General features: G+C 42.6%; 1 protein-coding gene across 2 annotated transcripts; it reads right to left on the bottom strand.

The window, feature by feature from the left end:
- Positions 1–252: 252 nt before the first annotated feature.
- LOC118370720 (transmembrane protein 154-like) lies at positions 253–12,764 on the bottom strand. 2 transcript variants are annotated; one of them, XM_035755808.2, is made up of 9 exons: positions 12,563–12,762; positions 10,828–10,899; positions 10,625–10,690; positions 10,451–10,510; positions 10,045–10,203; positions 9,639–9,696; positions 6,790–6,866; positions 6,216–6,262; positions 253–2,904 (listed from the first exon to the last, which is right to left on the bottom strand). In XM_035755808.2, the coding sequence occupies exons 1-8, from the start codon at positions 12,681–12,683 to the stop codon at positions 6,228–6,230; spliced, it is 648 nt and encodes a 215-aa protein (XP_035611701.1). In that variant the 5' UTR covers positions 12,684–12,762; the 3' UTR covers positions 253–2,904; positions 6,216–6,227. The 2 variants fall into 2 exon arrangements, with proteins under 2 accessions (XP_035611701.1, XP_035611702.1); XM_035755809.2 differs by lacking the exon at positions 253–2,904 and adding an exon at positions 2,911–4,204 and having other exon boundaries at positions 12,563–12,764.
- Between the last annotated feature and the right edge of the window lie 3,013 nt (positions 12,765–15,777).

The raw sequence follows: 15,777 nt of genomic DNA, 5'->3' as shown, positions 1-15,777 counted from the left end.
CTACCACACACGCACACCAGTGGAGGCTGCTGAGGGGAGAACGGCTCATAATAATGGCTGGAACGGAGCACATGGACTGGCATAAAGCACTTGGAAACCATGTGTTTCATGTGTTTGATAGTGTTACACCTATTCCACTCCAGCCATTACCACGAGTCCGTCCTCCCCAATTAAGGTGCCACCAACCTCCTGTGACGCATACAGGGACAGACAAAGTGGCTCACATTAATAGGCACGCGCACACAAACAAAATAGCGCGTCACAGATTTATTGATGATTTACAAATATGAAAATGTATTGGCCGGACAGTTGGTTCCTTGTTGAAATGATTACTCTTTATTACAATAACTACTGCTGTAACACTTGGATTACTGACAAGTATGAGGACCTAACAGAGATTGAGGGACCAAATTCACTCCAATGACCATAAGCAAATATCAATATTTGCATAAAATCAAGCACAATTTACACATTTAAAAAATATACACGCGAGTAAAAAAAAAAAAATCTTCAACATATTTACAATGAAAGTTACTGCAAAATACTGACTGCCATGTAGAGCTGAGCAAAACATTTATACACCGATGTGACGAGAATTTGTAGATTCAGATTGCATATCAACAACACCACTATCATTGGAGGAAAAACATATTCAACCAATGAAAGACAGTGTACCATCAAAAGGAATGACATGCTTAGGAAGGAATGACAGTAATTGTGAAATACTGTTTCTCAAAGAAAATCAGGGAAAACAAAACATCACAAGACAGTCACTGTATACAACAACCCAACTGAATTTTGCACTCTGTGAAAATATCTCACAGACTATCTCAGAAATTACCTTCCCTAATCGCTCTTGAATTCTAAACAGCTTTAGCATTGTGTGATGCGCATGAACCAAAGCAAAGCAGTGTACCAGCAGTTCTCAGTTATCTCATGCATAAAACAATAGGCAGGGTTTAGCAATTAGAGTCGGAGTTTGTGAGAGAGAGAGAGACAGAGAGAGACTATATACATATATAATATGACATTTGTAATGTCTTTATTGTTTTGAAACTTCTGTATGTGTAATGTTTACTGTTATTTTTTATTGTTTATTTCACTTTATATATTAAATTTCTATATTATCTACCTCACTTGCTTTGGCAATGTTAACACATGTTTCCCATGCCAATAAAGCCCTTGAATTGAATTGAGAGACAAAGAGAGACAGAGAGAGATATATAGAGAGAGAGAGTGAAAGAGAGAGAGACGGACAGAGAGAGAGACAGAGCGAGACAAAGAGACAGAGAGAGAGACAGAGAAAGAGAGAGTGAAAGAGAGACAGAGAGAGAGAGAGGGACAGAGAGAGAGAGATCCACGTGCAGTCTGTATACTACAACCAGAAGGGACAGAGGAGGAGACACTAGCCAGTCTGCTTAGAGCCATCATATCTATCATGGGACTGGGTTAGAGCCATCATCTCTATCATGGGACTGGGTTAGAGCCATCATATCTATCATGGGACTGGGTTAGAGCCATCATATCTATCATGGGACTGGGTTAGAGCCATCATCTCTATAATGGGACTGGGTTAGAGCCATCATATCTATCATGGGACTGGGTTAGAGCCATCATATCTATCATGGGACTGGGTTAGAGTCATCATATCTATCATGGGACTGGGTTAGAGCCATCATATCTATCATGGGACTGGGTTAGAGCCATCATATCTATCATGGGACTGGGTTAGAGCCATCATCTCTATCATGGGACTGGGTTAGAGCCATCATATCTATCATGGGACTGGGTTAGAGCCATCATATCTATCATGGGACTGGGTTAGAGCCATCATATCTATCATGGGACTGGGTTAGAGCCATCATATCTATCATGGGACTGGGTTAGAGCCATCATATCTATCATGGGACTGGGTTAGAGCCATCATATCTATCATGGGACTGGGTTAGAGCCATCATCTCTATCATTGGACTGGGTTAGAGCCATCATATCTATCATGGGACTGGGTTAGAGCCATCATATCTATCATGGGACTGGGTTAGCTGGCCGTTGGAATAAGGGTCTGGCTTTACTGTGGGCATGGAATATGTGTTTATGTTGTAAAGGGGGGGGGGCCTGTAGGATCTTTGGAGGTCAAGTCCTGATATTGTTGTCTGGGTGTCAGAACATGGCTACCGACACCTGCTTTCAGCAATAGTTTTACATGTTTTACTCCACAGGAGGCTGCTGAAGGGAGGACAGCTCATAATAATGGCTGGAACGGAGCGAATGGAATGACATCAAACGCATGGAAACCAAGTGTCTGATGCATTTGATACCATTCCAGCCATTACCCCGAGCCTGTCCTCCTCAATAAAGGTGCCACCAACCTCCTGTGTTTTACTCCTTCCTCTCTCACTGCGTGACAGCTGAATATAAAAGACAGTAAAACAATCACATAAAAAGTGTAGATGAACTTGAAACAATGACTAAAAAGGCACTGTACTGAGTTGATGGCATTGCAAAAATCATTCAGTATTAGGCCGACCACAATCAGGATCTGTATAGTGAAAGGACTATTGCCACACACTGTTTCTCCATAGAGTCTATACCACAGTACATTTGACGGTGGAGTGCGCAGATTTTAAGATGTTACGTTCTAAAAAAGTTTAACTTGTGCATTTATTGTTACTTGTCTTTTGTTTATGCTGTTTTTTGCAGTCACCTGGGGTGGAGGTGTTGTTGTCAATGTGGTCGGTTGATGACGTTGCTTTGACATTGACATGAATAGAAGAAGCCTACAGTGCGGCTGGGTAACAGAAGGTCCTTCCCTGCGATGGGGAAATGTCCTTTGTCACCGGCAGTACAGCAAGAGGACGGTTGAGAGAGAGAATTGACTGACTCCGTGACTCTTTAGAGACTAGCCTATAGGAGACAGACAGACAGGGAGAGGTCATGCGACTACAGTACAGTACATGTTCATACAATCAATAGAATAACATCCTTCATTGGAAGGAGTGACGTGATGTTTTAACATTCGTTTGGTTGTCACACCAGACCCTCTAACCTACAGTATGTAACTCACAAAGGTCCTTGGGAAGGAATGAGAATGATGTCATTTCACAATCAGCTGATATGTTGATCCTCTAGTCTACACCAAACTGTCAATAAATCCCCCATTGGAAACAACAGATATTTACAGTTGATTTTTACGTACTTACAATAGGTCTACAATAGGGCATGCTGTCTACAGGAGTGGAGGCTGGTGGGAGGAGCTATAGGAGGACGGGCTCATTGTCATGGCTGGAATGGAATACATGGAACGGAGTCAAAAATGTGGTTTCCATGTTTGATGTGTTTTAAACGGTTCCATTTATTACATTCCAGCCATTACAATGAGCCCGTCCTCCAAATAGCTCCTCCCACCAGCCTCCACTGGTCTACAGTAGGCCTGCAATACACAGTTAACTGAGAGTAGTCTATGACCCTCCACCCTTATGGCACACTGCAAACCCACAGAACTCTGGGGGAAAAAAAGCTGTGTGTGAATGACGTGAGCTCACAGCTAGTCTAATGGACCTTGACCCTCCCAGCCTTTCTGAGAGAGAGAACAAGGGGCCATCCCTACGCCCTGTTGCGCCACACTTCCATGCATGCCTGTGGTAATCACTAACAGATGTCAGGACTCTTCCTGCTTCAGAGGGTTAGAAGGTTACGATGGGTACAGAGGAGGACTAGGGGACAGAGTTCAGCAGTCACTGTGTGTGTGTGTGTGTGTGTGTGTGTGTGTGTGTGTGTGTGTGTGTGTGTGTGTGTGTGTGTGTGTGTGTGTGTGTGTGTGTGTGTGTGTGTGTGTGTGTGTGTGTGTGCCCTTATGTCAGTAAGTGAGGCATGTGTTTGTGCAGTCATGTGTATATTTCTGTGCGTGTGAGTGTGTGTGTCAGAGAGATAATAGAAGCATGTGTTGGAGTATGTGAGACTCTGTCTCGCTCTGTATCTGTATTTGTGTGTGTGTGTGTATCAAAACAAGGTATGCAGGGGGAACAGAAATGACTGTTTTGGAGGGCCGGGCGACTGCAGGCTGACTTCGGTCGTCAGTTGAGTAGTGTTTCCTCCGACAAATTGGTGCAGCTGGCTTCCGGGTTAGGCGGGCGGTTGTTAAGAAATGTGGTTTGGCGGATCATGTTTCGGAGGATGCATGACTCGACCTTCACCTCTCCCGAGCCTGTTATGGAGTTGCAGCGATGAGACAATATTGTAATTGGATCGCAAATGGATATCATGAAATTGGGGAGAAAAACAGGGTAAAATACAAAAAAAACAGAAATGCCTGTTGCTAAATTGGGCTCCCGAGTGGCGCAGTGGTCTAAGACACTGCATCTCAGTGCAAGAAGGGTCACTGCAATCCCTGGTTTGAATCCAGGCTGCATTACATCTGGCTGTGGTTGGGAGTCCCATAAGGCGGCACACAATTGTCCCAGCGTCATCTGTGTTTGGCCGTCATTGTAAATAATAATTTGTTCTTAACTTATTTTCCTAGTAAAATTAAGGATCAATACCTGCACATGATGAGTATGTACACTACCGTTTAAAAGTTTGGGGTCACTTAGAAATGTCCTCGTTTTTAAAAGAAAAACACATTCTTTGTCCATTAAAATAACATCTAATTGATCAGAAATACAGTGTAGACATTGTTAATGTTGTAAATTACTATTGCAGATTTTTTATGGAATATCTGCATAGGTGTACAGAGGCCCATTATCAGCAACCATCATTCCTGTGTTCCAATGGCACATTGTGTTAGCTAATCCAAGTTTATCATTTTAAAAGGCTAATTGATCACTAGAAAACCCTTCTGCAATTATGTTAGAAAACTGTTGTCCTGATTAAAGAAGCAATAAAACTGGCCTTCTTTAGACGAGTTGAGTATCTGGAGCATCAGCATTTGTGGGCTCGATTACAGGCTCAAAATGGCCAGAAACAAAGACCTTTCTTCTGAAACTTGTCAGTATATTCTTGTTCTGAGAAATGAAGGCTATTCCATGCTAGAAATTGCCAAGAAATTGAAGATCTCGTACAACGCTGTGTACTACTCCCTTCACAGAACAGCGCAAACTGGCTCCAACCAGAATAGAAAAACGAGTGGGAGGCCCCGGTGCACAACTGAGCAAGAGGACAAGTACATTAGAGTGGCTAGTTTGAGAAACAGATGCCTAACAAGTCCTCAACTGGCAGCTTTATTAATCGTACCTGCGGGTTGGTGGAACCTTAATTGGGGAGGACGGGCTCTTAGTAATGACTAGAGCGGAATAAGTGGAATGGTATCAAATACATCAAACAAGGGGCAAAACTTTCAATGGGGACAGAGGGGACATGTCCCCCCCACATTCTGAAATTGCATTTTTGTTCCCCCGTTTTATCATTGGAATGTGATACAAAACGGACGCCTCCAAGAGGTTGGGTAGGCTGTTTGAAGTGTTTATCCGACAGGATTAAAAAATATATATATTTAAAAAATGTCCCTCCCACTTCTAAAACAAAAGTTACACCACTGCATCAAACATGTGGTTTCCAAGTGTTTGATGCCATTCCATTTGCTCCCTTGGAGACATTATTATGAGCCGGTCCTCCCCTCAGCAGCCTCCACTGACCAAGGCCTGTATTTATAAAGTGTCACAGAGTACATGTGCTGATCTCGGATCAGGTCTCCTCATCCATGTCCATCTTATTAATTATGATCTAAAAGGCTAAACTGATCCTAGATCCTTTCTCTTAATCAAATGATAGACTGTTGAGTTTCATGTAACAGCAGGACAGGTCAACCCACGTCAACAGCAGCAGGTCATGTTATTATGTCATCAGGACAACACATTATGTCATCACCAGGCTGTCTGTCCTCCCTCCCTGTTCCTGAGTTGCATTGATGGGTGTGACTGACGCATTCGCCAGTCATCACCTTGGACTCTATTCAATCCGTATGACAGATATTCAGCGTTAAAGCGTTATTGAAATGTAAATTAAATATTCCGCGTTAGTGGAGACTACGTTCACGGCAAACGCTGCCTATGTCGGCTCAATCGGGAATTACCTTTACATGTATATCGCGCAATCTGTAACGATTCAGTGATGCAGATTGAATAGAGCCCATTATTTTATCCTGCAGCGTTGCTACATAATCAGCAAAGTACAGTAGAGTTGACTACTATAGTGTTAGTAAATAACAGGTGTATGTTTACCATGATCTCATGTTAGATCCCTTGTCCAGAGTCCATTCGAACTCCACCTAAAAAACAAATTGACAACTCATGTGACGAATACAATATCCCTGTATAAATCCCAAACAATATGGACATTTACAGTCTACAAATAGCTTTCCTATCAGTATGTACTTAGATATTTAAAGTGCACATATAAAAGGAATTGACTCCAGTCTTGTCCACCCACGTATGAACGTTATCGTCACACTTGCAGTGGTTCAGTAATAAAGTATACAATGGCGCCCTCTATTGGAGAAAAGTTATACTCAACCAACCTGTTTTCACAGCAGCATTTATCAGGGAAAGGCATGTGATTACAAATGTCCAAATTTCAATGACAAAACAGGAGTGAGTAGTCAACAGAGTTGACAACAGACAGATCTTATTGTGAACCAAGAGTAGTCTAATGCTCGGAGAACAAGGACGACCACTGCCAACTAACATACAAGATATACAGCCTCAGCTCAGATTGTTCCAGTTATACATGACTTTCAAAGATCATTATTAGTGGGCTGCTATACATTTTCTTTTGGGGGGTTTTAAGATGACTCACCATCTTTATTCATCCACTGTTCCAGGTCTTCCATCTCCAGCTCCAACACAGAGGGGACATCATCCTCAAACATGGGCCTGGAAAACAGCCAACATCGTCAGCCCGTCACATTACTGTTTTGACATTCGAAAAATGACAAAATAAAGGGACTAAAATGAAGGGAGTGTAGAGGGGGGATACAAACATCCACTGTTGAGGTATAAAGACAATCCAAAACAGTTGAGGGGTTTCTCACACGGTGTACTGGTCTCAAATTAAACTCCTTAGGAATATGCTGTTTTTCACTGATTTCCACCCAAAACTGTTCGTATTTGAATAAGCACTGTCCTTCCCTCCAATAGAGTTAGACATGATTTTCTACTCGAGGCCATTTGAGTGGTAGTATTGCTGATTCTCACAAGAGGGCGCTCTCGTCATTGATTATAGTTTTCTGTCAATGCTCATCATGGACACATGATTGGCTTAGAGAAAGAGAGAGAGAGAGCATTCATGTGCAGTGTAAAGTTTTGACAGGAGATCGTTTTTGACGGTTATTTCCTTTATGTTCGTCTTTCTCTTACACTAAAGATACCTTAGTCATACCGTACATTCTCACGTGGAGGCTGGTTACCAGGGACAGGGTGTCATGTCATAGCAGGAGGAACTTGAGCTTTGCCATATTTCTGCTGAAATGCTCTTTCATAAGCTCTCAGGCTAATGTGTAAACACTTCGATTCACACATGACTATATACTTTATGTCAGATATGAGAGACTGGTGTGTGTGTGTGTGTCTCTCTCTCTCTCTCTGTGTGTGTGTGTGTGTGTGTGAACTTGTTGAGGAAAAGAACGCACACACACACACACACACACACACACACACACACACACACACACACACACACACACACACACACACACACACACACACACACACACACACACACACACACACGTACACAGAGAGAGAGAGAGAGAGAGAGAGACACACACACACACACACACACACACACACACACACACACACACACACACACACACACACACACACACACACACACACACACACACACACACACACACAGAGACACACACACACAGAGCACACACACACACACACACACACACACACACACACACACACACACACACAGAGCACACACACACACACACACACACACAGAGCACACGCACACACAGAGCACACACATACACACGCCTGTTTCAAACTCCTCAACGTCTTTCTTTCTAAACAGGAAATAACAAACAGAGGCGAGAGTCAAATTCATACCAAGGAAACAGATTTACTGCCATATACGAATTTAAGTGCCTGCAACTTGAAATGTATAGAGAGCACAGCAGTAGCCTCGATACAGTGCATTTGGAAAGCATTCAGACCCCTTGACTTTTTACACATTTTGTTATGTTACAGCCTTATTCTAAAATGGATTAAATTGTTTTGTCCCTTCATCAATCTGCACACAATACCCCATAACGACAAAGCAAAAACTGTTTTTTAGACATCTTTGCAAATTTATAAGAAATATCACAGTATTCAGACCCTTTACTCAGTACTTTGTTGAAACACCTTTGGCAGCGATTACAGCCTTGAGTCTTCTAGGGGATAATGCTACAAGCTTGGCACAACTGTATTTGGGGATTTTTAGGTCTATCCAGAGATATTCGATCGGGTTTAAGTCCGGGCTCTGGCTGGGCCACTCAAGGACATTCAGACTTGTCCTGAAGCTACTCCTGCATTGTCTTGGCTGTGCACTTAGGGTCATTGTCCGTGCACTTAGGGTCATTGTCCGTGCACTTAGGGTCATTGTCCTGTTGGAAGGTGAACCTTTGCCCCAGTCTGAGGTCCTGAGCACTCTGCTGCAGGTTTTTATCAAGGATCTCTCTGTACTTTGCTCCGTTCATCTTTCCCTCGATCCTGACTAGTCTCCCAGTCCCTGCCGCTGAAAAACGTTCCCACAGCTTGATGCTGCCACCACCATGCTTCACCGTAGGGATGGTGCCAGGTCTCCTCCAGACATGACACTTAGCATTCAGGCCAAAGAGTTCAATCATGGTTTCATCAGACCAGAGAATCCTTTTTTGTTATGGTCTGAGAGTCCTATAGGTACTGTTTGGCAAACTCCAAATGGGTTGTCATGTGCCTTTTACTGAGGAGTGACTTCTGTCTGGCCACTCCACCATAAAGGCCTGGTTGGTGGAGCGCTGCAGATATGGATGTTCTTCTGGAAACTTCTCCCATCTCCACAGAGGAACTATGGAGCTCTGTCGGAGTGACTATCGGGTTCTTGGTCACCTCCCTGACATTGGCCCTTTTCCCCTGATCGCTCAGTTTGGCCGAGCGGCCAGCTCTAGGAAGAGTCTTGGTGGATCCAAACCTCTTCCATTTAAGAATCTATTTAGTGTTTTTTTAGGTTTACAGTTTTGGACCCTTGTGTACTAGGCAGTAAGTGAAACTCACTACACATTAGCACAGGTTACCTCATTTATTTCTGCTGTGTTCTTGTGGACCTTCAATGCCTTTCCAAATCATGTCCAATCAATTGAGTTTACCACAGGTGGACTCCAATAAAGTTGTAGAAACATCTCAAGGATGATTAATGGAAACAGGATGCACCTGAGCTCGACTTCGAGTCTCATGGCAAAGGGTCTGAATACTTATGTAAATAAGGTATTTCTTTTTTTTTGCAAAAATGTCTAAAAACCTGTTTGCACCTTGTCATTATGTGGTATTGATTGTAGATTGATGATGGAAATAATTGTATATTTTAGAATAAGGCTGTAATCTAACAAAATGTGGAAAAAGTCAAGGGGTCTGAATACATTCCGAATGCACTGTATAACTCATACTTACATAGGTACTTTTTCTGTGTCATCGCTACCATGCAAATATTTATCCTCTTCTACGTTATCTGGAATAGGAAACCATCATTATAGCCAACATCGTGCACCATCTAATAAAGTCATGTCAAAGTACATTAACAATATCCACTCATACATTGTATACTGTATTGTGGTTGAGTACACAACTGTAGGCCTACACACTATTCTAAATAAGTGTGCACAAAGCTAAACATACCCCAACTCAGAGCTGTTTTTCACGTCGTCGTGTTGTAAAGTACCCATGCAATGAAAACGACGACTGAATTGTACAGTACATCTAGTCATAAGCAGATCTGTCATGGTGTATGAGAATGGGGTCATGCCACTTCTCATCACGTGGACATATTTCCAGCTATAGCACAGTTCTCATGACTTACCAGAATTGCTCTTTCCTTTCCGATTCCATCTGCGGTTGATTATGACTACGCCCACTACCATGGCGATTATCACTACCACCAGCACAACAGGAACCAGGACGAAGGTGAGACTCAGACTGTCCTCCAGTGGTGCTTCAGAGGATTTGAGATGATCCTCCCCTGGAGGAGGAACCATCATGGTGGGAAGGTGATCGTACCGCTATAGATGTAACACCGGCTTGTCTGCAATGTTTCTGCAATTATTTTCACCATCTCAATAACCGTTTCTAACACACGGTTTTCTTAAACACTACATCAGTTGTGTTGTTTGTGTTCAATCAATCAATCAAATCAATCAAGTTTATTTTATGAAGCCCCTTTTACATCAGCAGTTATCACAAAGTGTTGATGTACTGATGTAATATACCTTCTATATTGACACCTGGACTGAACCCAGAACCAGCTTCAGCTTCAGTCTCATATCCCTCTGAAATGACATAAAATGAAATGAGAAACCAGAGGGCCTTTTTGTTGTTGCCATGCAAGGCTCTGATGGAAATCAGGTAATGGAATTGTGTTATGGAGACAGGTGTAATCTCACCTGAAGGACTCTCAGATGATAGGTATGAGTCTGGTGTAGGGGTAGCATCACTTACAGTTGGGATCACTGGGGACATTGAGAAAAGTATCAACACAAACACAACTAATGCCAAACCTGTTGGAAAGGGACAGTTATGAGCTATTGCCACCAGGTTGTGTTGGAGGAGTATGGACATGGGGGAGCAGACAACAGCTAAAGCTCACCTGAGAACCAAGCATCGTTTTCTGTTTGTGTTTCTTCAACAATACTTGTGTCCTCATCACCCTGGCAGAACACTGCAATGAATGAAAGAGTCCATGGTTAAGCAACATAGGGCCAGGGGTTTTTCATTATAACACCACCTGACCTCAAGCCTACGGTATAGCGAGAGCCAAGAGTTTTCCCGGGTCACTTGGCCAGGAAAGAAATCTTCACCCTAGTTTTATGCAATTTAGAATATTGGGGATTCATAGAAAACCCACGAAAGACTCCACTATGTGCAAACTACACTGAGTCAGACAGTGTGATACTGTTTCCCAGAAAAATGAGTTTAAACAGTCATCAGATCTTTGGATGTGAATCAGTTTGGGCTTGTCAGTAGTGTACCTGGTTGAGAGCTGTGACCTTAAACATGTTTAACTAAATGGGCCTATGTATCATACACTCCTCCAAAAAAGGGTTCCAAAAGGGTTCTTCAGCTGTCCCCATAGGTAAACCCTTTTTGGTTTCAGGTAGAACCCTTTTTGGTCACAGGTAGTACCCCTTTGGGGTCCATGTAGAACCCTCTGTAGCTGGAACCAAAAGTGTTCTACTTGGAACCAAAAAGGGTTCTTCAAAGGGTTCTCCTATGGGAACAGCCTGATAACCCTTTTAGGTTCTAGACAGCACCTTTCTTTGTGTAGGTTAACTCCGGACATTCCAAGAAGCATCACAGACACATCTTACTGTAAATGTTTGGGCGTGTACAGTGTAATTCAAAATGAATGTGTTGAGGAGACATGGACATGGCATTAAAAACCCTTCCAAATGAACGTATCCCATGGTTACCAGCCATGTGGATACAGTGATTCAAAAGGCAAGGCACAGACATGTATACTGGCATTAAAGACCCTTCCAAATGACGTATCCCATGGTTACCAGCCAGTCAAGTGATCAAATACAGAAGTAGACTCTATGACTCTTTCAACTCAAATGAAGTATCACACAGATGACAAAACACAATGTTCTCGTTCTTTTGCTGAAGAGGGGTCTTTTGAAATGAAACAGGAACATCAACGTTTCACTGTGTTTATAGCTGATTGTTATCGTTCGTAACTAACTACCTGTTGCAAGAAGGGATGTGAACTCAGCCTCTTTCACAACTGACATGTGACAGAGATGTACAAAGACAATAACATCCGTTTGAATAGAAATGAACAAGCTCTCGGAGAGCTATTCAAATATTCAACTTCAGAAAGCATTGTGAAGCCACTCAAAGGCACATGTAGCCATACAGCAGCCATTACTCAGGTACAGTGTGTGAGACCTACTGGATAGAATACCATGTAGTCAAAAGGCCTAGAGCTTTCACTATCTCTTTATATAAAAAAAAATATGCCATTTAGCAGATGCTTTTATCCAAAGCGACTTACAGTCATGTGTGCATACATTCTACGTATTGGTGGTCCCGGGAATCGAACCCACTACCCTGGCGTTACAAGCGCCATGCTCTACCAACTGTGCTACAGAAGGACCATTTATAAAACGTGTCCATCCACCACCCGCAAATATCAACCCCATTTCAGCAGACTATTACATTATCAGGCAAACTGAAAAAAAAGAAGAACAGGAAGGACACCAATAGAAAACAGACAAGTAGTGAAAGTGGGTGAATGTAGGAGAGTAGAGAAAGCCATGAAAGCTCTGTTTCCAATGAGCAGTAAGGGCAAATCATCTTTACTATCCACAGTCCACACCTACCAGTCCCAGCCAGGCAGGCTGTCAGAGCCAGCAGCAACATGATCGACGATGGGGTCATTTCCCTGTGGCCTCTCCTCCCTCTCGTCCTTGTGTTACCATGGACAGGAGCAGCAGCAGACATAGTGACATTGTGTGGTGGTGGTGCCCATTTCCTTCTGCCTACTAATGTCTGTCACGGCATCCTACTTCCTGATTCTGGGCTGCTTTTAACTCACCTAGAGGGGGAGGGAGAGAATGAGAGAGAGGGCGAGGCAGGGAGGGAGGGAGGGTGGGAGGGAGGGAGGGAGAGAATGAGAGAGAGGGCGAGGGAGGGAGGGAGGGAGGGAGGGAGGGAGAGAATGAGAGAGAGGGCGAGGGAGGGAGGGAGGGAGGGAGGGTGGGAGGGAGGGAGGAGAGAATGAGAGAGAGGGCGAGGGAGGGAGGGAGGGAGGGAGAGAATGAGAGAGAGGGCGAGGGAGGGAGGGAGGGAGGGGAGAGAGAAACCTAAAGAGTACACAGCCACATAGCTACACACACCCAGCTGGATCACTCTTGCGGATGTGATGAAATTAACTGTGTGCTTGTAGCCACAAGCCTAGCAGCTCCACTGCTCTCTGCTGAAGCAAATTCCTCCCAGTTAAGGTATTCAAGCACTCGGGGCATACCAAATAGAAGACAAGAGCAAAGCAAACTTACTAAATGGGGGATAGGAAATTGTTTTGCTTAGTTAAATTCAGTAAGGAACAGCTGGTAGTTGTTCCCTGTTACACTGGTCTCCTGAAGGACCAGGTAAACTTCTGTTTGGGTCTGAATTCAAACTGCTAACAGGGTCAGAACTGAGCTCTGAATGTTGTATACTGTACTATCTATGGATATGTCGTTATAGCTCATTAACCTTCCCCCATACCCTTATCCACCTATCCCATAAAGCATAGTCCCGGCCATGACAAGTTTAGACATGATGTCACAGGTGAAAGATTTTTCTGAGTTGAAACAGAGTTGAGACTATAAACACAGAAGCTTCCAACTGATACGGACTTTTAAAGAAATGTTGGCCAAATAAAAAAGAACAGTACACACCAATGCGAATGAGGGTTTGGTGATGCATAGTTAGGGTTGGGGTTATCCATTGTACTTAAATTGTTTTTTACAATTATTATTTAATACATGTGTATTGATGATGCAATGTATTATAGACATGTACCATGTTTGACCATGATTGTTTTCAGTGTCTCAAAACTCAGTTGGAACTTTCCACAATGTGTTTCAGTATTGTGTATTATTGTATCATTGTGGAGTGACACTTTAATACATTTTCTAACTCTAAGTCTAGTTGTGATTCATGGATGATGCATTTCAGGAAAATCACAGAGACATAATCCACCAGTCAATATAGGCTTCGGTAGATGAATATATTTCCTCTTTCTATCAATACTGAAGGCTTTTAAACATATTTATGTATTTACCAGCTGTGTCTAGTCTGGCAAGAGAACTAGGAGGCCAGCATGCCTGAGGATTTTTAATACAACGTATATCTTCTATGGTCCATTAGCGCCCCCATGTGGTAAAGTGTAATATGAACTCATGAGAATACAAAAGAAGGCACTGTGCTCCCATTCGACCTCAAATAGTCATCTCTTCTACCTCTAACTCTAGTGGAGTTGCAAGTCTGTGACCACTCAATTATATTATTTCCACAATAAAGAACTAAGCTGTTGGAGATCCCAGTTGGCCTGTTTAGAGATAACCTTGAAGGAACTTTAATTAGCATTAGTCTTTCTAAGATTATGACTGCAGTTAGAATTCAGAGCGCTGAGGAGATTCATATTGAACGTTTCCATGGTTTTAATTAATTAGGCTAAACAGAAAATGCTTTCACTCTAAAAGGCAGTGAGTGTGGAGATGAAATGCATGTTCACATCAAGCGTTACACAGAGACATAGTGGAGTCGAGCTTTAACCTCTATGAGATAGCCCCCCCCCCCCCGCATGGGATAGTTGGGTTAACGTAGGCTAATGTGATTAGCATGAGGTTGTAAGTAACAAAAACATTTCCCAGGACATGGACATATCTGATATGGGCAGAAAGCTTAAATTCTTGCTAATCTAACTGCACCGTCCAATTTACAGTAGCTATTACAGAGAAACAACACCATGCTACTGTTTGAGGAGAGTGCACAATTATGAACTTGAACATGTATTAATAAACCAATTAGGCACATTTGGGCAGTCTTGATACAACATCTTGAACATATATGCAATGGTTCATTGGATCAGTCTAAAACAGATACACTGCTGCCATCTAGTGGCTAAAATCTAAATTGCGCCTGGGCTGGAATAACACATTATGGCCTTTCTCTTGCATTTAAAAGATGATGGTACAAAAAAATACCAAAAAACGCATGTTTTTTTCTTTGTATTATCTTTTACCAGATCTAATGTGTTCTATTCTCCTACATTAACTTCACATTTCCACAAAATTCTATGTGTTTCCTTTTAAATGGTAGTCTTTGCTTCAGGTCCTGAGCTACAGGCAGTTAGATTTGGGTATGTAATTTTAGGCGAAATTTCAAAAATAAAATGTTTAAAAAAAGGGTCAGATCCTTAGTCAGCCTTAAAGGGATGTGCTATGATTTAGTGAATTGTATTGTGTCTACATTTTTTAGGAATATCAACCGTTACTACTAGGCGGGCGTCAAGTAGCTTAGATGTTCGACAGTTCGAATCCCGGGTCTGACGTGAAAAATCTGTCGGGAAGTGAGCAAGCGTACCGGGAAGATTGCTAGTATCAAATCCTAGATGCCATTGTCTTCCGTTGTGCTATTGAGAAATCCACAACAAACACTCCATGGGTGCTCAGTGTGGCAGCCCCCTGCTCCAACCTCTTCAACCTGTAGGCCTATACGTGTCTTTCAGAGGGGCTGGGATAAAGCAGAAGTCATAGAGTGAATCAAGCAGATTAAGGGTCTCTAGTCACTTTGTTTTCATGTATTTAATTGATGTTTAATGACCATCCCTCCGTGTTAAAATAGATGTGGTCAGAGGCTGCCAAAGTGGATAACGTTATTCCTTTCCGTTTCCATGGAGACGTCAATATCTACAGCTATGCAAATGAATCATATCTGCAGTGAATAGGAGGATTTTATAACCATGGCTACCTAAGTCAGCAAGCAAATTATTTTCATGACAAACCTGTTATGAAGAAGCAAAGCCTCTACTGCTAATAATCGAATTCAA

Source organism: Oncorhynchus keta, chromosome 16 (assembly GCF_023373465.1).
Source record: "Oncorhynchus keta strain PuntledgeMale-10-30-2019 chromosome 16, Oket_V2, whole genome shotgun sequence".
Taxonomy (NCBI): domain Eukaryota; kingdom Metazoa; phylum Chordata; class Actinopteri; order Salmoniformes; family Salmonidae; genus Oncorhynchus; species Oncorhynchus keta.
Note: the sequence above shows the minus strand (reverse complement) of the source record. Positions and strands in the feature narration are given on the sequence as shown.